Genomic DNA, 25,821 nt, shown 5'->3' with positions numbered 1-25,821 from the left:
GTATTTGTGTTTTCTTTCAATTTATTTTTATTTCTTTATGAAATATTGTTTTACTAAAGCTTAATTGCCAATACATTTTTTTACAAGATTACTCCCTGGGGAATCTGTAAAGATTTTGAAAAACGTCCTGTCTTCCATTCAGCATTTCTGGAACCAAAATTGAATCGGTTCTTTCCTGACATATCACAATATCACATCCCTCCAACCAACCAATGTCCCTCAGTGGAGCGAATACCTCCACCAAGGCCCAACAGCACCAAGTTGCACACACTCCTAAATAGCAGTCCTGTAAACATGCCAGATTTTTTTCATCAAGATGTACTATTTTCTGAGAAATCAATGAAAATTTGTAAAAGAAAACATCCAGCCTTACAAATAAACAAACAAACCAACCAACAAATAAATGCAAAGGATAATTTCCATGGTGCGGGTTAGTATTTGTCAGGTGACTGGACCACAGAAGATCCTCAGACCATGGTTTGGAAACCAGATGCAGTGAAGAATGAGACTTGTGTTCCTGTCTTTTCTCAACCTGCAATTTGCACTTTAATGCCAACTCTCCAGCTGTATATTCTTGTCAATGTCATAGTCTGCCTCCAAACATCACATGAGAGTAGATGATGATCATGAGGACTAAGTAACTGCAGCATGTGCAGTATGCTCTGTATACCTCGCTGTTGCCTTTGTGTCTTACTCTTGAGTACAACTGGTAGGTGAGTCTAAATTTAGCCCCTCACCAGGCTGGCTTGTTGAAAAATTGATCGATAGTGGAGTGGCTGCTATAGTAACAGTCAGTTTTAATGGTGGTCAGGTGTCACCGGATCTCCAGTGGAGCAGATAGCGAGCGACAATGAGTACAAGCGCATGACACGGTCACATGGACACACAAAGCTGCCAGTAGAGTCGCTGACATGTCCAGGGGTGGCAATAGCACAGATAAGGTAAGGGTCTATCTTTACAGAGCCCTCATAACTGTGTGTGTGTGTGTGTGTGTGTGTGCTTAATGAGCAGAGCTGCAGGATGAGACACGCTGGAGATGCATCAGGACATTGTTGGCACAGCAGTGTCATCAGAAGTGAAACAATCCACTGTGTCCTGGTCTTATCTGCAGGGCGATGACAGGGTGGACCTGTGTGGCCGTGGGAGCTGGTGGCTGCGAACACTGAAAGTAGGTGTCATGCTGCAGTGTGGTTTCACGGCCTGTCCTCACAGCAGAAGCTACTGCTCCAGCGTCAGAGCTGAACGCTTGTCACTGGTTTTGTCGATGTGAAGTGGCTCATTAGCTCATGTGTAGCTGTGGCAGTGCTGTGCTGCCTTCAGGGACCTTCCAATAGTCAGGCGTTGAGAGTCATAAAGCAGGGAAGAGCATCATAAACACATCATTGTTCTTGAGACGTGTATAGTTTTCAATTACTGGCTTTTATTGCACTTCACTTTCCCGTTGTCTCTTTCCAAAGTGTGCTGCCTGCCGGAAATAAATGAAACACTTACGGTGCTCTGAGTCTAGTCCCTAAGTGGTCCACAGTGCATATTCTAATAACATATAGACCTAATTAATTATATTTGTTAATAGTTTGAATTAATGTGATCTAAGCTCTCAGCTTCTTTCTTCTGTCCAATGTTTCCTGCAAAGCAAATAGTAGGCCAAACAGCTCAATGCTTCCAACATTTACCATCAGTGCAGTTCAGGTGTTCGATCATGAGATATAGAGTTTAGATTATTTCAAGGAAACATAAAGCTTACTTATGTAGTCTGAAATTATTAATGGAAAGTCAAAGGCAGTTTCAATAACACAAGTTTCTTTAATGCCAAACATGAATTCAAACAACTCGCTTTGGCTCCAAATGACGTCATTTACGAAAGATGACAATGGCTCTGATATTTTTTCTTCTTCATTTCTGCCAGCAACAACCCATCATTCCCCAAAGCTCTCCCCTCTCATCCTCTCCCAGGACACACCCCTCCCCGGTCGCTATCACATTCGAGACTTCATCGAAGAAGCTGAACTGAACCCTGTGAAGAAAACCTATGGGTTTAAAGGTGTGGGCAGAAAAGCTCAGACCCTGGGTGTGCGTAACGGGGAATTGCTGATGCCTGGAGCGTATGATTACATTGATTCCACCCAGGAGGTTCTGATGAACCAGGCTTCCTACTCTTTCAAAAACTGTCCACGGCCAGACATCGATACCCTCGGCATCAGAGACAAGGTGGGCTTCATATTACTCCCTTGGGACTACACGTTTTTATTGCAGATATTCTGAATATTTGGTCAAAATTTGTGATACATTTTGATGCAAATCCAACTACTACTCAAGAACTAGAAACACCAACGACCTCCCTCTTCAAAACCACACACATTTATGTGCATTTCTAGGAATAAATCCAAGCAAATGATTTGTGCTTTTGATGTTTGGACAGAGCCAGGCTAGCTCTTTCCCTCTGCTTTCATCAGCTCCTGTCTCCACTTACATAGTTAGAATACAGATGATATACTCTTTGTAAAAAATGAACAAATAAAAAGAAAATAGAAAAATTAGTATAATAAGTACAACAAAATATACCTGGAGGGGAACTTGGACAGTGTATATTCCTCTGACAACACTAACAGGCCATCACCACATTGCATTATTGAAATCAAGTGATCATCAAGATTTCTACATTATTCTTAATAACCCTTGACCTACACACCTTTCCACCAAGTTTCACTAAAATGGGCTCTGCAGCTTTTGCATAATCCTGCTAAAGGTCAGACAGGCCTCAATGAAAACATATCCTCCTAGGTTGATGTACTTTGAATCCCTCAATTTAAACCTATTTTTTGAAAAATCTTAAACAGTTATTGTCTTTGTGATGCCGCAACATAAACTGATGCAATGTGCAGTGTAATAGCCAATCAATAATATATTTCCTGCTGAAGTTATTATTAGCAGGAGCTGCTGCTCCACCGCCTCAACACCACCTTGATTCTAGTTTTTAAGCCTAAGGGGTTTCTTTACTTAAGCACTCTTTATTATTCATAAGTTTGAATAGTGTATTTGGCATTTAAATTGCCAAAAAAATTTAAATGCACTTGCTACCTGAAGATGAAGATGAAGATGTGTTGGAAACAGAAGCCGACTGTATGTTTTATGTAACACAGCAGAGAAAAAGCAAACCCACGGTGATCCTGTCATATGAACAGGTCTCTTTCTTTGTTCCCTGTGGCAGCAAATACACACTTCACCGTGCGACTACGATGTGACGCCGAAACCAGTGGAGAAGACTCCCTGCAAGTAAGCTCTCGACAAACAGCCTCTCTTTGACTCTCAACTCACAGTAAACCAATGATTCATCCCTTGATCGACGAGTCCTCTCTCCTCGTTCAGCTTCTCCTTCCCTCTCTCTCTCTCATCTTCCCTCCTCTCATCTCAAACATGAAGGAGCAACCGCCAACCTGCTCTGTGTTCTCTGCTTCTGGTCAAGCACGACCCTATTCTTTTCTTCACTCGCTCCTACCCTCATTGTTGTCCTCTCTTGTTGTTGCCCCCCCACCCCACCCCCCCACTTCCTCTGCTCTCCTTGCAGGCATGCCATGTTTCGGTCGACTGTGCAGAGGATCAGCTTTCCGCCTGTAAGTATCTGGTCACCAACACTAGTTATTAAAACCAATCAGTCTTTCCGTTGCAAACAAAAGGGCTTCATTACAATAGACTTTCAATAGGTTTTGATTACAAGCTACGACGTGCATCTGGTATGGGCTGTACGCAGGCTAGTTATGACATCAACAAGGGTCAAAGAAAACCGTATCCACCGACTTTGTTTTACGGTTTGTCCCATTTGAGGGCCTGTTATGGCTCTGCTCTGGCGGACCAGTCAGCTTTGGTTCATATTGCAGGGTGTCGCAGCCACTCCCATGTGTCCATGCTGGTAGCTGATGGATATCTGAGCCGTGCTGGCAGCTGCTGAGTGTTGACAGAGAAGGAAAGGCGCTAAGAAATCCCGAGGGTGTTATTACTGCAGAGTTGGGAGCAGTTTTCTGCCATTAGTGGTGTCATAGCGACTCCGAGACGAGTTTACTGTCAAAGGTTAAGCAGCTACACGAGTGCAGCAGCAAAGTTAACTGAAAGCGCAGATCGGTCAGACAGCTGAAATGATGGAGCTGACTGGACATTAGTGGATGAAAGTTGAGACGTTGTAATGGTTTTACTCTGGGAATTCTAGGTCCGTCCTGAGATGGGAGATCAAAATGTCGTACTTCTCTGTGAATGGATCCCAGAATAAAATGAAAAAGTGATTTCCAGACCTTTAAAAAGAAACCTCCAGTGAGCTGAGAATGTTTGGGAACACAAAAAGAAAACAATAAGCTGTATATATTCTCTTTTTATACGATTGGACTTAATTTCTCCATCCCAAGGCCCCTGTGTGTCCTAGATTTATATGTTGTGCTTTCTTGCAATATCGACTGCACGTGCTGCTTGGAAGGAACAAATTCTCCCTTGAGATTCAAGCCTGTCTCCATTAAAGTCGTAATCACAGACTTTTACATTCTAATGCTGTTGCCTGATGACCAGGCTGGTCCTTTTTTATTTTATATTATTGGTCCGTTCACCAGGTCCAGACAAACCATGAGACTGACACGTTCCATAGAGGATGAATTGTACCCAATTATGAACTTGGTGTTCTTTTGACTTTTAGTTCACTTGAGGTTAACATTTCTGATATTTAAAGGATATATCTCTACAATTAATGAATGATCAATCAAATTTGATTTGTATATCCCATATTCACAAAACACAATTTGTCTCAAAGGGCTAGATATGACATCCTCTGTTCTTAACCCTCAACAAGAGTAAGGGAAAAATACCCCCAAAACAACATTGATTAGAATGAAATATAATACAGTTATTCATGGCGCCCAGAGTAAGTACCCTAATGATGCTGGTTTCCTGTCTGTCCCACTAGCCCCACCATTAGTAGTTTTGAGTGAAATATCCAGACATTTAGTAAATTGATTGCCTTGAAATGTATTCCATTCATGTTCCCCTCAGTATTAACTTTGGTGATCCCTTCTTTGGTGATCTTAGCAAGCTAACTGGGCAAAAATAAACATTAAACCTGGTACGTCAGCATTGTAATCAGAAACATGTTAGCATGCCAACATTAGCATTGCCCAGCTCCACTGGTACAGAGCCACTAGCAGGGATGTGTCATATCTTTGTTTGCTGGAAATACAAATTTGGTGGCACTATGTGAAATATTTAATATGTATATGGACACAAAACAGCCTCACTGTTATTTTCCAAATGAAAATATCATATTAATTTCCCTTCACCACCTACCTACTCCACAGAGGGGAACACTCTGTGCTGTGCCACTGTAGAAAAGTAGGCCAGGTGCTTAGGTTCAACACTCACACACACACACACACACACACACACACACACACACACACACACACACACACACACACACGTCTGTAAAAATGTCACTGTTGTTTGCTTGATCCCACAACATATGTCTGCATTAGCACCACTGGGAGTTTCCCCAGGCACGATGGGGGCCAGCTGACCAGCTGCACATGATCAAGTGAACATGCAACAGGGTTTCAATGGCACATAGCAGCCATTCCTCTAAGGGGTGGAGAAGAGAGAAAGACACCTTCCTGTCTCCCTCGGTCAGAATCAGAGCTGAGAATGAACGACTGCTCCGGTGTTCAGGAACGGAGAGATAGTTTCATGTCTGAGGAGGAGGGTGGAGGGATTTGATGCTATTTCTGCATGCCACACCACTGATGATGACCAGTATGTGTGCTAGTGGGTAAGAGGAAAGGGTAAGTGAAAGGCAAGAAGACGGAGAGAGTCACAGAGTGAGACACTGGGTTTTGACACAGATTAACCTTTCCCTAAACAACAGGGCAGAGACCATTCAGTCACATGGCAAATGATATGTCCCTGATCTTAAAAATATTGGTATGTGATGTAAAATATGTCTCATGTTTACAGAGAGTGCATCCCTCAGATGCCTGGAGTTACAGTGAGGTTTAACAATAGAGTTTTCACGAGTGCAGGTCCAAGGATATAACAATTAATCTCTCATTTGGCTCTTTAACTGTTAGAGGTCATGATGACCGTAGCAAATCAGTTACCTCGGGGAATATTCATACAAGCATCCTGTCTGCTTTGGATTCTTATGAATAATGCAAGTTTAATTCAGGTGGCGTAAAAAGTCCATGTTGCCTTCTGAGCGAACATGACCCGTTTGTTTAAAGGGGTTTAGCAAATGACAGTCTAGACTAGTCCCGTCTTGCCAATGGATTTAATTTTTTTGACTTTGCTTGGTAACTGAACATCTGTCTAATAGGCAGGCTGCTTTCAACAAGGTATATAATCTCCTGCTAACTGACACTTCCAGTAAAGATAATGACAAGGAGATGGAAAAACCGCCATGGTACTAATGTTCAAGTCACAAAAATACAATAAAGCGCTTTCTGACCTCACCAAGGTAACTTTATGTGGGATTACGTACCAGTGATCACATGCTAGCCCTGCCCTGCAACATGGTGACATTGTAAGTGACTTCATCAGAGTGGAACATGCAAAGATATGGGGTAGAAAACCACAAGAATTATTTTGAGGCTGCATTTGGAGACTTATTGCCTCACAGCAGTGCGACCAGGCTGTCCCATTTTGAAGGCTCCTTCAAATTCAGCCAAGAACAGTTTCCTTCCATTTTTGGGTGGAGAAACATTTGACTCATGTAATAAAATAAACTACCAGTTCTGTAAAGTACGGCCAACGGATACAGAGTCTTGGCCAACTCTTGGGCCTGCTGTCTACACCTGAAGCCCCAAAACATTGACTGTTACCGCCAGTGGGTTTAGAGATTACAAATATATCAAACAAATTGAGTTCACCAGTGCTCAGCATGACATTTTAAGTTTAACCACCAGTGTCAGGTGATGGTTTTGGACACACACAGGTTATTTCTCTCTACCCGGAGCTAACTTTGTGATTAGCCTTGTTTACAATTACCACTGCTACAAACTGCTGTTTCTCACTGGAATATGTGTCAGAGCTGCCAGAGTTATCTATCAAAAGGTGGAATATGGTTAAAAAAGGTGATAAATTCAAGGAAGTGTGACGCATACAATTTCACCTCTAATAATAAACCCTAATTTCATAGCCTTCCAGGAAGCTGCTTTACTTCTAAATATTCAACCTGTCTGTATATAAGCTGTTGTGACATTGTAGAAATGTGTTTTCTACCCAACCTCCTTTTGGGAGGGTCCTTGATTGTTTGTGTCTATCAAGCTTGAGATGTATATCAGGTTAGTTTAGGGTTGTTCAAACGATAAAATGACTGTTTGGGTGAACAAACTGCGCTGAGTCACTTCCTGAAACGATCCATTGATTTCTGAGTTGGGTTGAGTGTTCAGTCAGTTGTGATCGAACGTGCAGAGCTACACTCGCTCGCTGAGTGACTGACACAAGTCATCGAGTCACTCACCCCGTGTCACTTCAGCGAATCTCTGAAAACGTGATGTGTTCGAACGGATCCCTGCGAACCAATCAATGTCTTGGAATCACTCACTCAGATCACGTTCACAGGGATACACTCAGTCACTGAGGGAGAGATACAAGTCATTTCCTTTGCAGGAGGAAATGAGTCAAGTCTAGGTGGGAACATCATTGAATCCGGTGGGAAATTACCACAGCAGCAGCAAAACGTGTCAGCAGTAGCATATTGAAACAAGTAGCAATAGCATGAATTATGCGTGAGTAATTATAGATAGCATAAGAAGATAAAAATAATATCAGTAAATATTATGAAAACTAAAGAGACTGTTGCTGATTCTTTTCGCGAGGGAATGGTGCACAATGAGCGATTTATTCACAGAATGTACTGCACATTGAAAATGAGTCCTGAATACTCATCTGCTCAAACTGTTCGAATCTGACTAATAGCTCTAAACCTAACCCTTAAAAAGACTTCAATCCATTGTTCATATCCAATTTCATCTTCAAGTTAAAATAACAATAATTTTTGGCAATGTTTAGCGAGTCGCTCTCGCCAACAGCACTTAAAAAAAACAGGTATCATGAGAGAAATAATCATGTTTGGACCATGCTTCAGTTCGGTGTGTGGGACTAGGCAGTTTCTCTGAGGAACTGTGGGAATGAAGGCTTTGAAAATAACTACTTCACACATCGCAACATCATATTTAACTAAAGTTATGGTGACTACAATTTGGATTACTTTTTAACATGCTCTGTCATTGAGGCTTGCCTAATGACCAAGCTACTTGCTACAAGCTTCTGCTTATGGACATTTTTAAGATATGGACAGGACCGGTCGTTGCTGGTTTAGGGTTAGGGTTAGGACTCGAGCCTCCATAGAAAATTCCAATAAAAACTATGTAGGAGAAAATATAAAATATTTGATTTCTACCTGATATTTTTTATCTTTTGTTCGACAAAGGACACGAATAGAGCTCAGGTGCATTCCAATGACAGCTCATCTGCTTTGCACAGTGAATATCCTCCATCTAACCAAACTCCATTGTTAATATCAATTAATATTAATGAATTAATTATTAATCATATTGACATTTACAATCAAGAAAGAATGGGGAAATACTGTCTGTGTGATTACATGGATGTTGATTATATGCTAGCCTTACTCAGCGGCATTTTAAGGCTCGCTCCCAAAATCAATGAATCAATGAATCAATCAACCCCCCTTACTCATTAATACCTCCTCTGTGTGACCACCTCAGAGGGAGGGACCTGCTCCATGTCGCTACAATCCACAGACCAGACCTGGGAAAGGCATCACCTCCTGCTTCAAATCCACTCTGCCACGGCTCCATTATGTGGACCTAGTGAGTCCGGTACATCCCATTTACACCTCCATCTCTGAACGAGTACCACAACGCATCATTTTTAAGTGCATCCATTTAAAAAAACTCTACAAATGCACACAACCACACAGTGTTTTAATGACTCTGGCTGATTGGACGTGGTCAGGGTGAAAATGGGTGGAACTACGACGGGAAATGTATTACGTCACAAAACCCTTGAGTACCAATAAGAATGATGACTGGTTAACAAATCATCGCACCCACGTAGTCCTGAGAGGTAAACCAGACCACCACTGTGTGGGTGCGACTGTAGTGCTGCTTCAAACAGAACTCATGAGGCCATTGGTTATGACATGAAAAGTCATGGACATGGTGTGCTTGGGCTTCAAGTGGCAAAGCTGTGAGAACACAGACTCTAGGAAACCGCAACATGGATGCTAATGTTAGCTACTTTAGGTGTCTAGAAGCCACAGTTTAGCAAAGGCTTAATGCCAGAGGGCAAAGATTGGGTCCTTTGGAATATTGGCATTAATCTCTGACAGAGTAAATCAGCTCCATTTGCGTATATGTGTAAAACTTATATTTACTTTATATCCTCTTGGCTGGATTAGGGCATAGTGGGTTGTTTCTCATTGATGATATTGATGTATTTACCTCATTGTGGTGATGGGTCTAATTTCCACATGACTGATGGGAATATTTAAAATTGAAGTGGCTTCATAAAGTATCCAGACCCGTTTGCATTTACCACTTTTAATTGTGTTATAGATTGACGTCTCTTGTTTACAAAAGCACTCAGACCATATGCTGTGAATTGTGGTCAGGTCTTCGCATTGATCGCATTTGATATAATTAATATCAGTGTAGACCAAAATTCCAACCCATAATTTATTTTTCCTTTTAGTCATCGCAGTTAATTGAGTGTAGATGGAAAGGTCACATTTTAGAATTTCTAGTACAAAATTAAATATGCATTATATTAATGTGTAAATAGAATGTCTGAATACTTTCTAAAGCAAGTGTTCTTACCAGGATGCAGAAAAGAACACACACTGTATACAGTAGTCCAGGAGAACAGTAGATAAGCAAAGGCCTCAGCACTCGAGAACATTCTGTAAATATTTTACATGTACTTGAAAATGTCTTAACAAAGAGTAAGAGATGAAAAATGTATTTGTCTGTGTGTGTGTGTGCGTGTGTGTGTGTTGCGCAGAAGACCCCAGGACCAGGAGCTTATGAACCCAACTGGAAGTTTGGTGACCATCTGAACACAGAGGTCATGGACCCGTCATTTAGCCTCTTTTTCCGCAGCATTCCCTAGAGTGCGCTTTATTTTCCCATAAGGCCCTGATCCTCCCTTCATCTTTTCTCTCATCCTACGGTCAAATCACACATGACCCGGCCTCTCTGAAGAAATAACAATAAAATCATGCTTCACAAAAGACCAAAAACCCTCCAGTCTCATTACTTGGACTCATGTTTATCAGGGATGGATTTTGTGGGCCGCCAACGACATAATCAACTACATTTGCTGTGCTCAAATCTCTTTAGTGACGCCAGCCAGGGAAGCAGAATGATCTTATCTGCAACAAAGGGTACTTCATTCCACTTAACTACATGTTCCCGGTATTGCTCTCTCCCTTCATCTCTCCTCACGCCTGCTCTCGCTCCTCTCTCCCTCTCTGCTGGCAGTCAGGCTGCTTCGCCTTCCTACTATCTCTGGCCTACGATGCACTCAGGAGGAGGAATGCTGCTCAGCCATGCGTCACATGCACATAGCTTAGTATGGCATCCTGCACCCTCAGATAACACATTCAGTATTAGGGGCCAAGGCAGTGGCACACAATAAAACATCTATTCTTATCGCTACCTACTCTGCATACCCACCTTTTCTTTCGACACACAAACATGGGCAATAATGTAAGGACATGGAGAGCAGCGGTGATAGGAATCAAATCCACATGGAACATGGTGGTGCAGATAAAAACAAGGAAAAGGAACAAAGAAAACACACATATCAGGTGCATTTCTATTATGATATCGAAATAGACAAATATAGTTTTTCTAACTTTGACTTTTTCAGAGAAGCCGAGCATGTATGCACCTTATCAGAACTGCTTCATATCCACCGAGTCAAACACTCAGCCCTGACAGCAGCGGAATTTTGTCACAGCCGGTTCAGCCAGTTGTTGAGGGAGTGTATTCATCCATACTGGCCCACCCAGATTCAGCTATCAGATTCAAGGTAATTAAAGCCCACTTGATTGAGCTTTATTTTAGTGCATGAATAATCACCCATTCAGTAAAGAGTCTGAGGCTGCTTCATTGACAGAAAAGCGGTCATGACTTTGATCGAGGATGTCGGCTCATTTCTTTGAGCTCACTGTAGACACTCCACAAGAGTTCTCTTGATGAGTGAAATGAGCAAAATATGTAAAGTCACCACCGACTGAGCAGCTGAAAATGTCGTTGCTCCAAGGAACTCCAATTTCCAGTAAGAAGTATGAAGGTGGCTCCAGTCACAAATCTAAGAATATACCCTTACGAAATTTTTGATTTTTGACCCCCAAGCCTTCCGTACATGTTACAGAGAGTGTTCACTGTATCCAGCTATCTGATCACATTGACGCAAGTCCCAAATTAACAGCCCAAAACTCAGACTTCTGGGTTTTCATTTCAATTTTTCCAGTAAGATGCTGGAAAGTTTTGACTTTATTATAGCCAGAAACTTACTTTTATTGAATGGCTTTTACTTGGTTGTTTTGTAGCTATTACTTATGTCCTATGTTCTGTTCCCCTCAGAGTATTTTAGCCCCAATCAATTGCTTTATCATTAACGCCCCCAACTTTATTTCTCTTCTGTGTCACTGCTCTCAGCAGCATTGTTTCTAACAGCAGCAGACAGATACTGTTAGCTACTGGCTGGTGAAACAAATATTTCTTTAAACGAGTTGGTGGAGACCAAAACAGATATAAAATACATTTTTAGACCATTAGACCTATTTCAACCTACTTTAAGATCTAGAGTAGACTATAAGAGCAGAAAAGCTACTCTCTTTAATGTTGCATCATATTTGGTTGATATGCATCTGTCTATATGTAAATATTGTGTTTGCATCTTGTTGCCCTGTTTACAAGGGATAAAAAAAACAACAACAGCAGAAAGAAACAATTTTATGCTCTTTTAAATCTGCTGTCATGGCAAATGACGTCACAAGGCACATGGCCTGCACTGTGAAGAACAGACAACTAAAGCCATGTAACTGGAAAGCTTGTGACGTTATCATTCCTGACTGTAAATATCTGTGTGATCAAAAAACCCATTTGGAGCAGCAACATGTTGTTGTGTTATTTTCCCAAAGGTTTGTCGCTGTGTGACACAATCATGGAGTGATTAAAGCGAAAGGCACAGTTCCTCCCTGAGGTCACAGGAGGGATAGCTGCATCATCGATGCCTATTACATAAAACTAAATGGAGAGACGTGCAGTTTGCCTGAAGAATTACATGTCAGTGATCACAGATTACCCCAGGGGATTTTGTAACATGTGAGATATTGAACATCAGGAGGCATTGCACTGCCTCCTCCAGCTGTACATCAGTTCAATGTTTTGTTTGTGACAACACTCCAGGCGAGGTATGCAGGACGTTATCACAGCACATCTACTTGGCCGACTTTAGTCTCCTCCGCTGTTTTCCTTCAGTTGCAGACACTTAAGAGCATGAAGAGGTTCAAGAGCCGGGCTCTTATTCCCCCTGTCGTTATGCTGGAGACAAAGGAGTGCACACTTCCACCCGGAGAGGAAGACAATCTTATTAACGTGCGGCTTTGCACACAGCCTCTGGAGGGCTGGGCCTGTGCGTCCACTGCTTGTGAGGAAGGATGCAATAACAGAGATGTGTGTTTGTGCGCACGTACGTGTGTGTGTTTGTGTGTGATGACTCAACGCACCAAGCCCCCGGTAATCTCTGCCCGTCTCAACCCCCGGCGCCCTTCCTCCCTTCTCATGTCAGTGATCTCCAGAGTCCAGCACTGATCTCTGACATATGCCTCATACTGACGACTTAACACCCTCCATCTCCCACAGCCTGCCTCCACCACAGGCACGGCCCGGCACCGGCTCTTTCACTGTCAATCATGCCCCACACACATTGCTACAAAGAATACACAAGCAGCCGCACAATGCCACACATGCAAATGCACGCGTGCCTTGATGATCCTCTGCTTTTGTTTAAACCCCACTGCAAACAGATGCGCAAACGTGCAAACACATTCACCGACATTCGGATGGACTCAGTGATTCATAACTGAAAATGACTTGGATATACCTAGAACAAATCTGCTTTCTTTTGTTTTTAATCACTTAAGAATGAAAATGTCTGTATATATAATCTTTTGCTCAATGCAGCAGAGGAAATGGTCAGCATAGCTAGAACATGCAGTGAAGACTATACATCCTATACACACCCTATGAGACTGACTTTTCATCCGCGTGGCGAGAAAAGGATTTAAGATTTAAGTTGTATCGTTTGAAGATCATAAGAGCATCTGGTGTCAGGGCCGGTCTCGCGTGGGGAGTCCAAACATCAGCTTCAGCTTCCAGGAGCAGCTTAATGAGAGAATTCAGGAGGCCCAACAGTGTTGCACGTCAGAGAGGGTCGGGATTTAAATCCGTGTTTTTGGCAGCTTCCAACAGGAGGTGACCCCTGCCTCTCAGTGGTGCAGCTGGGCGAGAGTCAAGGACGTCAAATTAGCAGCTAAGTAGGGACAGCGTGCTGAGAAAATGTGAAACTGCTGCAGAATGACGACAAAGGCACGCCGCTGGAATTTTACTGGGAATGTGAGGTTACTCAGAAATACCCATAATCCAATACTGGTGTGGGACAAATGCCATTATCAGTGGCTGAGTCTCAACGTTTTGTCAGCAAACCAACGATCTCTCAAACAGAGACGCCATTGTTCATGCACTGACATTGTGTTGAACTACAATGGCCACCCAGTATCACGGATCCGGCCCGACTCCGTCTCCCTTACTGCCCCATCTGAATAACATGAGCACCTTGAGAAGCTCCAGCCAGCGGCGAGAGGGTCACACAAAGTGGCGGCAGGTTCTGGGGTGTCGCTCCCTCCTGTCTCCAGCCTGTTAAGCAGCGGGTGAGATTCGCCTAAAACGCCTGTCTGAGGAGTACCGAAAGTAAATTGAAAGCTGTTCCTGAACCATTTGGAGTACATGCATGATCTTGGTCTCCTTTGAAAGGAGACATGAGTAATAGTTTGAACACAGTGAAGTAGAAGGTTTTTATTTCCGCCTGAATATTTTTTGTTAAACAGATGCCTTCAGATGACTCTAGCTGGGACTTATGAGCTGGAAAACACACTGGGACCCGAGGCCTGAAGCCTTGACTAGCCGTGGTTCAAATTTGATAACAATACCACAGAAAATGAATATTTCACAGATTTTTTCCTAAGGGCATGTCTAGGCGTTTTCCACAAAGGCCATCTGGAACTATGGTAACCAACTGGGCTAAAACGGCTAATTTTACACTCAAAATCATACTTTTATATAAAGTAGGCAAAACCGGTCATATGGTTTAAAATTTATACAAATAAACATCTTTCATGTTGTTTACATCTTGATGCTGGCAGCGCTGAGATTACGCAGCAGCTGACTGTGGCTATTCTTTGATGTAATAGTGTGTTTTGGACTGATTATGTTACTGGATTGGATCGTCTGGACCTTTGGCAAATTTACCAAATCTGTGGATTAATATGATGCTTCTTAGGTGAGTGACGTCGACTTTGTGATTGTTTTTTTTGTTTTAGCGTCTTGACTGAGACGTTAATTGTACCGGCTGTGGTGATCGGATCTTGAGGTCACATTCACTGTCATCACCACATCCAAGGCTGATGTCTGGCCAGCGGAGGAATTTAGCGGGCAGTGTGACCAACCAGGAGGGTGACCAGGTGTCCGTTTACCCCCCCCCCTCGGGCTGCCGACAGACACATGGGAGCAACATTACGCTTCTGTTAAATGACATTTAAAAGTTTAATCAGCTCCAAAGGAGGACTGTTAGCAAACAAGTTGGGGTCATTGTCTAAGTGGGTAATGGTGCTGGCACCGTCACACTGTGTGGACCGAGGGGCGATCAAGTGAGAGGGAGTAATTGATGGGAGGGGCCGCACTGCTCTGCTCAGCTGATTGACTGCGGCATTTTTGGACTCTGTGCTCGATTATTTCAGCCTCATAAATGAGCAACAGAGCATGTCCCAAAAAGCAAGAGCAACAATGTGAGACGAATTCAACTCTTGTTTCAGACGGTTAAGCAGGATTATCAGAGCTGCTGGAGGCTCGTAGAGTAGACGTTCTGGTTGTGTCTGTGAAAGTCTGACCTTTCTGCCTTCACACTTATTATTGTTTTCGGTTCACAGCTGCACGATGAGCTGGATGAGTTTTGTACAATTACTGGTTACGGTCAGAATCCCCCATGATACAAGATGGTATCCAGACCAAGTAGGACAAGGATGTCATGGAGAAACTGAGCTTTTCAGTAAATTTCAAATTGGAGTCAGTGGATATAATGTATTTGTGACATTGAACCCAAGTATTTCAATAAATGATTTAACTTAAATATTTTGTGAATGAAGCCATTACATGAAATGCTCGATGTCAACTATTAACCCAAATGAACTCACTATATACATGTGAACACCTCCCGATACATTTTTTTCTTTTTCTCTCTTTTATGTTAACTTTAAACTTTGTTGTCCACATGTTCTCATTGTAAACTATGTATGTGTATATATATAAATTTACACATAATATATACACATACTGTATATTTATTGATTGTCGAAATGTTGACCTATTTCTTTTTTCCGTTCCATCTATAAAAGTGACAATAGCAGATTAAATTATATAGATTCTATGTCAATCCCAGCAGGGCTAAGACATTACTCAAAAGTGTGCATCTTTAGAAAGTTTTCAGCTCATGACCCTTTAAAAAGAAATACTTGTATATCAAAGTATCTCTGCGACTATGCTAAATGTACGACTCACCTTGAGGCCTTTTCTTTTCAACACATTCTCTTGTCAACATGTGAACAGTGAAAGTCTTGTTGCACTGAACTCTGCTGCAACACATTTGGCCCTCGAGGATGAAACATGTACGTGGATACTGTACCGGCCATTTTATTTATAAATGAGATTATCAAACTGCATCTGATCCTCATAACCTCCATCACACACCCCTAACCCGTCCATGACTCCCCGGCCTTGTTTGGACATCACAATGATGGTTTATGGTTTCCTTCTTGGCGCCTTACACCAGCACCACCGAGCCGTGCCCTCCATATGCCCCTGCAAGCCTGGCATCCACACACACTGACCTGAATACCAAACACACCGGCACCTCAATCATAGTGCTCACCACTCCTGATTGTGGTTTATTAGTTTGTTATTGATCTGTAATCAATCTAATATGGCTGTTGTGTATCACATTAAGATTAAGATTAAGATAAATGTATTTGTCCCAATCACATGCACAGACATGCACAAGCACACTCATGCAAGGAGGGAAATTTAACCTCTGCTTTTAACCCATCTGGTGCAGGACACACAGAGCAGTGAGCAGCCATGTACGGCGCCCGGGGAGCAGATGTTGGGGGAGTAAGGTGCCTTGCTCAGGGGCACTAGACAGGGTAGGGAGAATCCTCTTGGATTTTTGGACAGATCAATCCAGGTTCGTCTTTTTGTTGTTTCTCCGTGGAGTCGAACCAGAGACGAACCAGAGACCTTTTCTGCCCATAGTCCAAGTTTCTGCCACTAGTCCACCGCCTCTCCAATGATGTGTGTGCGTGTCACAGCAACCATAAAGGTACACTACAGTGTTTGGGTAACACTTGATAGTCTTCCCTCTCCATCCCCCCCCACCCTCCTATCACACACTAAGACGGTCTGTGTGATGCACGGGTGTAGAAGTGAGTAACCAGAGCGACACACCTGGGTGCTCTGATGTCACACTGACTCAGAGGCGCACACACAATCAGTAAGAACTTCTACATGAGGCATATTGACCCCTGGTGTAGGTCCTGCGTGTGTGTGTTTGTGTTTGTGAGCCAGTAGAGCTTCCTCTGCCTGTTGTCTTGGTGAAAGGCTTTGCACGGGGCCATTTCCTTCATTAATCTGTCTCCTTTTACCAGAGCAGGCGAAACCAGTGTGTATTGGAGCATGTGAACAGTGCTGCACGGTGTGTGTACGTGTGCCTCTTGTTGTCAGTGTGCGTGCGTGTATTTGTGCATGTGTGAGCACACCATGTAATATTTCACTCCTTTACCCACAGGGATTAGACCATTCATCTCCCGGAGCCCCTGTGTAGGTGTCACACACGGCGTTAATGAGCAGAGGATGGAACAAGGGACAGCCAGCCAGCGAGGAGGGAAAAAGTAAAAATAGATTTATTTTTTTTCCCGGGCGGTATGAAAGAGTCGACAGTGATCGATAATTGCGGCGCCCAAATCAATGTATTGATAAATGAGAGATTTTCATGCGAGAAGCGTTTGGGAAGGTGGGCGATGGTCGGGGTTTTAAAATAAGACAGAGAAGGCGGGGATTAGAGTTTGCAGCCCTGCAGGGAGCTGAAGGGTTAAAGAATAGTGGGTTTGCTGAGAGCGAAGGCAGGGACTCTTCCCATAACACAAATCAATTTACACCAGCCTGAGACATTGATTATAGCTGGCTCATACCTCACATGGTAACAGCAGACATCAAACAGACACTGACAAGCCTGTAAAACAACACAACAGGGGCATTATCTGCCTCTTGCTGTGTGTGTGTGTCTGTGTGTGTGTGTGTGTTGTTCAGCAGACCAGATATCTCTCCCCTTCCCCAGTTACTCAAACAAGGGGATGGCTGCTAGGCAACCAAGCCACATCACATCACATCAGGCAAGCTGGGTGAGAGCGAGCCACATAGAGAGATGGAGGAGAGAGAGAGAGAGCTAGAGAGAGAGAGAGCTAGAGAGAGAGAGAGAGAGAGAGAGAGAGAGAGAGAGGGAGAGAGAGAGAGAGAGGAGGAGGGGGAGGGAGTTCGGAGGCAGAAAACTGTGCTGGCAGTATTACATAAGCCGGCAGCCCGGTCCCACTGCTCACATTAATGTGGTTAGGCACTCGGAAGTGATGTCCATTAGTCTCAAGTGACAAGGCAGGTGAAGACGCGCCATTGTTGTTTTTAATGGAGAGCATTACTAAGAGATGAGTCAAAAAAAACGACACAAATAACACACACACTATTAAGGGATGAGTCGCCTTCTATACTGTACAAACAGAACACACAGAACAGGGACTGATTACACCCCAGAGGGATGGTCTTGAACAAACACACATGCATAAAGATACATAATGCAAGAGACCTACAGTATGAATACACATATAGACACACACAAATAATGTGGAATGATAAGCGAATTTAGGATCATATAGGAGGTCTAATTTGAGGATGAAAGGGAGGTAATATCCCTCTGTGTTTGCGTGTGTGTGTGTGTAGTGTGTGTGTGTGCACATAAAAGCTGTGTCAATCAACGTGATCATCAAAAAATACATCAGAGGCTAAGCTACAGATGAAGTGGAGCTGCTGTTGTGACTGGGAGCCTGTACATAATCCATGTATCTGCATTTCCACATATATCACAACAACATCCTATACAGTCTATCTCAAGACGTAACCAGCACATCCTTGCATTTTAGGACCCATTAGAGGGAACATTTTCTGATTATTAAAAATATTACATTTGTAGTATGGTTGAAATAACTGATTCTTTACTAATAACTCCATAGGAGATGTTCATTTAAATACAACTTTAAACATTTGTCTATACACCCCTGTTACCTGCATCATTCTGTTTTCATGTTGATATTAATTCTTTTTAATTTTTTCCTCCAACATAGCTTACTAAAATCAGATTCTTTGACTGTAAAGATTTAGTAGTTCTGGAACTTAGAGGATCATCATGACACAACTTAATTTTTACCTGAGACTATTCAGTCTAGTTGAAAAAAAACTTGTTACATGTCCTGTTACCAAAAATGTACGCATTTGAAGGAATATTAGAAGTTTTTGCCTTCTTGCCAAGAGCTATATGAGAAAAATAGGTGTCATTCTCCTATTTGTTCATTAAAGACTGGCAACAGAGAAACAGCTAGCAAGGCCGCTCCCAAAACAATGACTGTATATTAAATGGTGAAGCCAAAATCTGGTGGGATGTTGATAACTTGGTTCCACTCCACGATCTGGCTCCAAATACGATGGTGGCCTCTGGGACTGGGATACTTTGGATTCATTTTTCTAAATTGGGAGGAAGTGGCAAGATCGTTTAGACAGTCATCGGTCCAAAGATGAGGAAATCTCTTAAAATCTGTGAGTAAGTGTAAGTGAAGTGCTCCTTGCTCTAGCTATATAATTAATGGAAGGATGGTTTCAATCCTCTCATTTTACCCTAGGAAAGAAAACAAACAGGTCTACTTCCTTAAATGTCAAACTATTCATTGCACCATGTGTACAATCATCCAGCCAGAGGCCAGTTCCTTAACCTTCACTCAGACCTCCACCCCAGGCCGGACCCCCTCAGAGCTCCCTGAGAATGATGGTGAAGGGCCGGATGGGGCAAGACGCCTCAAGCTCCAGTGCTGTCAAGAAGCAGTCGGGGGCCTGGCTGGCGCTCCGAGACTGCAGCGCCTCCCCCAGGCCGCTCCACGCCTCGTGAGAGGTGCTGTGGACCTGAACTGCATCACGCAGGATCTTCTCCCCGAGGTGGACACGCCCGGTTTTCACCAGCAAACGACCCTGGATGGGAAGATAGAGAGAGAGATTGCGGTAAAATGCTGCTTCAAAATGTAATATCAAATTGTGTTCCTTGAAGGTCTGGACGTTTTTATAATTTGGGAATAAAAAGTAATTAAACACTGGTTTAAAATGGGACAAAGTGTCATTTAATTGTTGAAATAAAACTCAATTAACCCAACTTCTGAGGTAAGTTACAGGATACAAGCTGAACTATGGTTTGCTCTCATTTTCAAACCTCAGAACCTCATTTGTCATGTTTTTTCAAGGTCCTGAATAACCAACATTAAAACATTCTTCTTTGCTTGATTAGAACAAGTCAGCAGATTGTGGCTTTTTACAAAAAAACTAAAACAAGCCAAATCTTGGATTATAATGTCTGCTGTCCTGTGGACTAGTTTAGTACAAAAACACCAATAAACTCGATATAGCTTCCTGAAGTCTGGGTTACAATGTTTTAGTATTTTACCTTCTGAGCATGTGACTTCACTGGCAGCAGTACTGATAACAATATTATAACAAATAACAATTGCAGCCTACTGCAGTCTTCAGGAGAACGTCTACACAGTTGGGTCCAGACTTTTCCTCTCACATATGCAAAACTCAGCAGGAGATTGTCCAGATCAGACGCGTTTATAACACAAATCAACACAAAACCCAACCTGACAAACCAACCTCTAAACTGCAATAACAGAGTCCTCCTGGGACGAGTAATGTACCGACTAATATTTTACTATAAATGTTAATCTTTTAAACCAATCATTACTGAGAAAAATAGTTATCACATTACCATCAACAAATTACTGAGTAATGGACTAAATTCCCCAACACGGGTGATCACTTTCAGTATAAATAACAGGCAAGTTCAAAAACTCTGAAAGTCTCCTTTTACATCTAAAAATGAACAAACTCCTGCACAATGGAGGCAGAAACATCAACAAGAATGGTCTAAAATCATTGGTATGTTCCTTTAAAGAAGATGTTATTTCAAAGTGTACATTTGCAGGGCCGTGCTGGGCCATGACTCTGCCAGGAATAGTGGTGAGAATGCATGCAAGCGCCACACTCTGGTTTTATACTGTATCAATGTACATATGGTGTGAATGTGTGTGTGTGTGAGAAGTATATACTGGAATTTATAATTAAATGTATAGACGTATAAATTAAATAAACAGCTATTATGTTTCAGGGTGTGCGTGTGCGTAAGGAAGAATATATCTGAGAGAGGGAGATTACAGATGATATCAATTGTCGCCATTTTAAAGGTCATACACAACTTTGTGTGTGTGCGTGTGTGTGTGTGTCTGTGTGTTCTGTCTCTTCAGAGTTCAGCTCAGTAGGGGTGCCGTGTGTCTGAGGACCCGTGGAAGAGGCGTCGTGCAACTGACCAACAGCATGGAGTCAAATCTGTCTTCCACACAAACATACTGCACATTCACACACAAACACACACACACACACACACAAAAGCTACAGTGTCACAAGCACACGAGAGGTGACAACAGGCAGCCACTCTTGCACAATATCACCCCCCCCCCCCCACACACACACACACACATACACACACACACACACAGAGCTGGCCTGAGGTCAGACAGACAAGTCTTGTTATGCAGTTTCTACTCACAAGCTCCAGATTAATTGGGCTGAAATTCACATAGCTGTCTAGAGGCTCTGATTCAACTTTCGAAAGAGTCCACACACACACACACACACACACACACACACACACACACACACACACACACACACACACACACACACACACACACACACACACACACACACACACACACACACACACACACACACACACACACACACACACACACACACACTCTCTATTCTCTCTCTATATTCCTCTTTTCTATTTTTCCTCAGTGCTGCTGTGTGGAAAACACAGAGGAAGACTGGAACTCTTGGGTATGGAGAAAACCTGTCACAGGATGTACACACAGGTTTACCAGCTTCTGTGTGTATGTGCGTGTGTGTGTGTGTGTGTCAGTGTGGGTGTATGCCTCTGGTGTATGATGTATTCCTTCCCACTGGTTTGGCCACTAGTGTCCACATCTTACTGTCTGTGCTCTCCAGCCTCTCACAGGGGTTACATTGTTCCAGCGTCTCTAGCATAAACACAGTCGGCTACTAGGCCAACACACACCAACACACACATCTGTGCGGCATGTCAGTTATGATGGTAACCATGGAAAAGTTGATCATTGTCAGCAGCTCAATCAAATAAATTACATAGTGTGTACTGTGGTCTGATATAAACACTACGACGACAGGAAAAACTTACAGCCTAATACACGCACATGGCAACAAGTAAAACAATGTCCATTAAAGACAGAGCTGGTTACAGGAGGCTTAGCTTAGTAGGGTAAGTAGCCTGGTTCAGTTCAAAGCAATTAAACCTAAATAAAAAAGTTTATTTAGGTTTGTTTTAATTAAACTATTTTAAAGTTGTATATGTACAGACTTGTTAAAAATGCCAAAAGTTTGACTTCAGGGAAGATTTCTGATGAACCCTATTTCCTGCTCAGTCTGTGCAGTGTCTCAGGCTACAGCACAGTTTGCTTGTCAGTATGTACAAACAATATTTGGCTCTCTAATATGATGGTTTTAAACCTGATAACCTTGAGTCCTGGGATAATTTCTCAGCAATTCATTCCACTACTTAGTTACTGGGTTTGCCGGGTATGTAAGTCAGTGGAGATCAGCTTTGGTGACCCATGTATTCACTGTACCTTCTCCGCCTGGACCCGCTAGAATAAAGTCTGCAGAAAGTCGGGAGAATCCAATGTTAGAACACGGCAGGGGATCCCCCGCTGGATTCACAGCGAGCGAGTGGGGAGTTTATGACGCTTGAACACGAATAATAAAGAAAAAACCTAAAGAAAACAAAAATCTCCCGGGAGAAAAAGCAGTGAATTACATGTAGAAGTTACCGACAAGATACCAAGAGAGTTTGTGGTGATACAAGCTGTCATCAGTGTATTCACGTGATCTCTGCAGTGGAATTAATACGTTTCTTCCAGCCTCTGCCTGCTGCTCCACCTTTCGTCTGAATAATGCAGAGGATTTGTTGCTGTTGTTAATGTGTCTGTGCAGAGAACCTCCTGCTATGTTGTGCATATGTGAGAAGCAAACTGCGGGTAGAGCTTGTTTCTTTCTTCCGTTTGATTGAAATGATGTTCGTTCCTGAGCATAAGTACACTCGAGCATTTCCCAGTTGTAATTTTCCCAGCTTGCTCTGTGAGAAGTGACCAAGCTTCTGATTATTCAGCTGATCAATAATGCAATCATTTAACTTTCCCACTTTCTGACATGACCAGGCCTTAGGAAAATATCTTGCTTAAGAGTGGATAATGTCGTAATAGCATTGTACAAATGTTGGACTGAAACCGATGTTGAAATCTTAAATTAATGCTGTCTCAACATAAAAAAAAAATCAACTGTGTTATAACCAAAGTAAAAAAACAATGTATTTAAGTTGGAGCAAAAATCAGAGACATATAAAGTAAACAGATACAGAGGTCATCCACTAATCACAGGCAGTTCAACCTTGGGAAAGTTCATTGACAGTAGCTAAAGATGGACAACATGAAGAAAATTGAGGCAAAACCTCTCGATCGCCCCCTGGTGGCTGGCCACAGTATCTGTCATAAACGCCACCTACTCCATGTTAGTTGATGGGACATGGACACCCTTAAAAATCAAGCAAACTTAAAAATATATATTTACATTTTAGGTAGTTCTTATCACACTGAGGAATGCTCAAGTGTATTTTTCCAGTACGTTTGGTTTTAAATATTTGTTGCTATAAAAATGAGCTGAGAAGAATGATTGACAGCTGAGAAAGAGTTCAAATTAATTGTCGGAAGGGCCTGGATAACACAGCTCAACTTCATGATTACTAAGGCGCAGACTCTGGCTACCAATTATGTCTTCCCTGTTATTATACAATCAAGACACATTGCTTCAGATTCACACTGTCATTGGTATGTTAATGTAAATGGGTGAAGGAGACTCACTTTTAAGTGCTATTTACAGTACTGTAGATGCAAGCATGCAGAAAGTGAAAGTGAGTGGGAGAGTGAACAGATTAAAAAAGGAAGTGAGTGAACAAATGTGTGCTCAGGAACATTTAGATTGCTCCCGCATGTTTTTGGCATCGCACGGATAAAACTGTTATCTATTGGTTTTGCTTTAATTACTCGCAGCCATCTGTCTGCAGTTTTACCTCAGCAGATCCCATCAAGCTTGGCAGCATAGGTTTGTTTCTTGTCGTGCCATTAAAGCACAACTGAACCGATCTGAGCCAAACTGAGCAAGTGGGCAGTGCAGTGGTGTTTCAGGCGGAATTGAAACAAACTTTTGAAAATGCTGCAGCAACACACAGCATTTAATTAAGTGTATACTTCCATCAGAGAGATTAAAAAGAATCAAAGCTTCCCGAATGTCAAACGCAAACACAGCCAACGTAGATTTGATTATGGAATCGATTGGAATCAGGGAGATTAGATTTAGTTTTAAAGTGTCAGTGAAAGTAATTTATATTTTATACTGTACAAAGACAAAATGAGTGGTTTGTAATAATGCAACAAACTACAGCTAAGCAGACACCCCAGATATGTATTTATGGGACTCATATCTATTGGATAACCTCTTTATGAGAAAAAGCAAATTTTCCTCCTTAATTATATCATAGTTTGCATTGAAAATCCAAATGCAAATCCAGCCAAGGTTTAAAGCCACACGCTGATCGAAAGCTATACAGGCTTCTATCAAATGTGTGATTGGATGAAAAACATTTTCTTTACCTTTTCTATGGGTTACTGGGTGTATATTGATTGGAAAAATGGCCATTTAATCTAATCACAGTTAAATAAACAATCAAATTAAATGTGCAAAAAGTAAAGATGGTCCTATGAATCACTTCCCGAGAAAAGAAACACAGGAATTAACATCTTTCTAGACAGACAGCTGAACTCTAAATATAGACTTGCAATCTGCTGTTGTCAGCCATGCTGCCTACAGAGCCAAGGAGCTACGACTGACCGAAAAAATTGGAAAATAAGACCGAGCCAATTAATTGTTGAGTCTAGATTCAAGGTTAGAAACATTTCTGTAACGGTTTCAGGCTGTAAGTGGTCAAGAGTGTGCGTGGCATGGTTCAGGTCCACGATAATGCAATGTGACATCCAGAGGGCTTGTAATGACACCCAGTAACCATCTGTTGAACCTATAGGCTAACATCTACTACACACATAATCACAGTGGCATGATGCACTGCCTATGACCCAGTAAGAGTGTTTACCTGAACCATTAATCTCATCAGTGGTTAAGTCTGGGCACACAGGGAAAGCTAAGGTGGGAGGTGAGCAAAGGATACTGTTTACTTCAAACGTGGTGGCTTTAACTTTCCTTAATTATTAACCTTGTTAAGTGTTAGCTACTTCGACACCTCAACATTTTGGGAGGTAATATGCTTTGCTGATGAATCAGATTAGAATAGATGTGTCAGTGAAATATAAAGCTACAGCCAGATACATTGTGTTAGCTATCTCAAACTAAAATAATATGTACACACATATGTGGAAACGTTGGAAATTTATTTCTGACCCAGCAACTCTAAGTGAGATTCAAGAGGTTACTTCTTATTTAACGCTTTTACTGAACCATCTTTTTAATGTGGTTGGCATAATACTGACCATGCAGAACTTGACAAATTAGGCATCTTAACCCTTATATCCATCTGCGTTACATTTTTACATGGCAAATAGAATGCGTATCTATTCCTGTAGTTTGTGTGTCTGTGAGTGTGTGTGTGTGTGTGTGTGTGTGTGTGTGTGTGTGTGAACGAGCAAGAAAAAACGAATGGCACAAATACAATGCATCAAGAATCAATTCCCAAATTGTGAAGAGCAGTCATCATGACACACACATATTTACGTGTGAAAAACACATATGGAAAGACAGCAACAGGAAACAAGAGCAAGAAGGAATGACAGAGAGAAGTGATACAGGAGCCAAAGAGGAAAAGAAAAGGAGAAGTAAGCAATGAGGTAAGGGAGTGTGAACGAACGAGAGAGAGCTAAAACGGGAACAATGAAGAGAAAGAAAAAGAGATGGAGAGAAAAAAAGA

At 42.2% G+C, this 25,821-nt stretch overlaps 2 protein-coding genes across 4 annotated transcripts in view; one reads left to right on the top strand and one right to left on the bottom strand.

The window, feature by feature from the left end:
• The first annotated feature begins 911 nt into the window (after positions 1-911).
• stpg4 (sperm-tail PG-rich repeat containing 4) lies at positions 912-10,208 on the top strand. The gene is made up of 7 exons (XM_061087313.1): positions 912-941; positions 1,112-1,168; positions 1,954-2,208; positions 3,209-3,273; positions 3,566-3,611; positions 8,757-8,861; positions 10,054-10,208. Exons 1-7 carry the CDS (start codon positions 912-914, stop codon positions 10,159-10,161), a joined length of 666 nt encoding a protein of 221 aa, XP_060943296.1. The 3' UTR covers positions 10,162-10,208.
• A 7,839-nt stretch (positions 10,209-18,047) lies between these two features.
• The window catches only part of ttc7a (tetratricopeptide repeat domain 7A), a 52,785-nt gene continuing 45,011 nt past the window's right edge, over positions 18,048-25,821 (bottom strand). For all 3 annotated transcript variants that reach the window (XM_061087310.1, XM_061087308.1, XM_061087309.1), the window contains exon 21: positions 18,048-19,676. In XM_061087310.1, the coding sequence (XP_060943293.1) occupies positions 19,458-19,676 (219 nt within the window). In that variant the 3' untranslated portion in view covers positions 18,048-19,457. The remainder of the gene's footprint in view (positions 19,677-25,821) is intronic.

This window comes from Limanda limanda, chromosome 15, assembly GCF_963576545.1.
Source record: "Limanda limanda chromosome 15, fLimLim1.1, whole genome shotgun sequence".
Classification (NCBI taxonomy): domain Eukaryota; kingdom Metazoa; phylum Chordata; class Actinopteri; order Pleuronectiformes; family Pleuronectidae; genus Limanda; species Limanda limanda.
The sequence above is the reverse complement of the archived record's forward strand: the minus strand, read 5'-3'. Positions and strand labels throughout refer to the sequence as shown.

Excerpts from the sequence above, each read along its gene's own strand:
- stpg4 (XM_061087313.1), top strand. The coding sequence starts at position 912 with ATGTCCAGGGGTGGCAATAGCACAGATAAG. Across the intron at positions 942-1,111 it reads GTGGCAATAGCACAGATAAG|GGCGATGACAGGGTGGACCT; the intron begins GTAAGGGTCTAT and ends TCTTATCTGCAG. Across the intron at positions 2,209-3,208 it reads CCCTCGGCATCAGAGACAAG|CAAATACACACTTCACCGTG; the intron begins GTGGGCTTCATA and ends TCCCTGTGGCAG.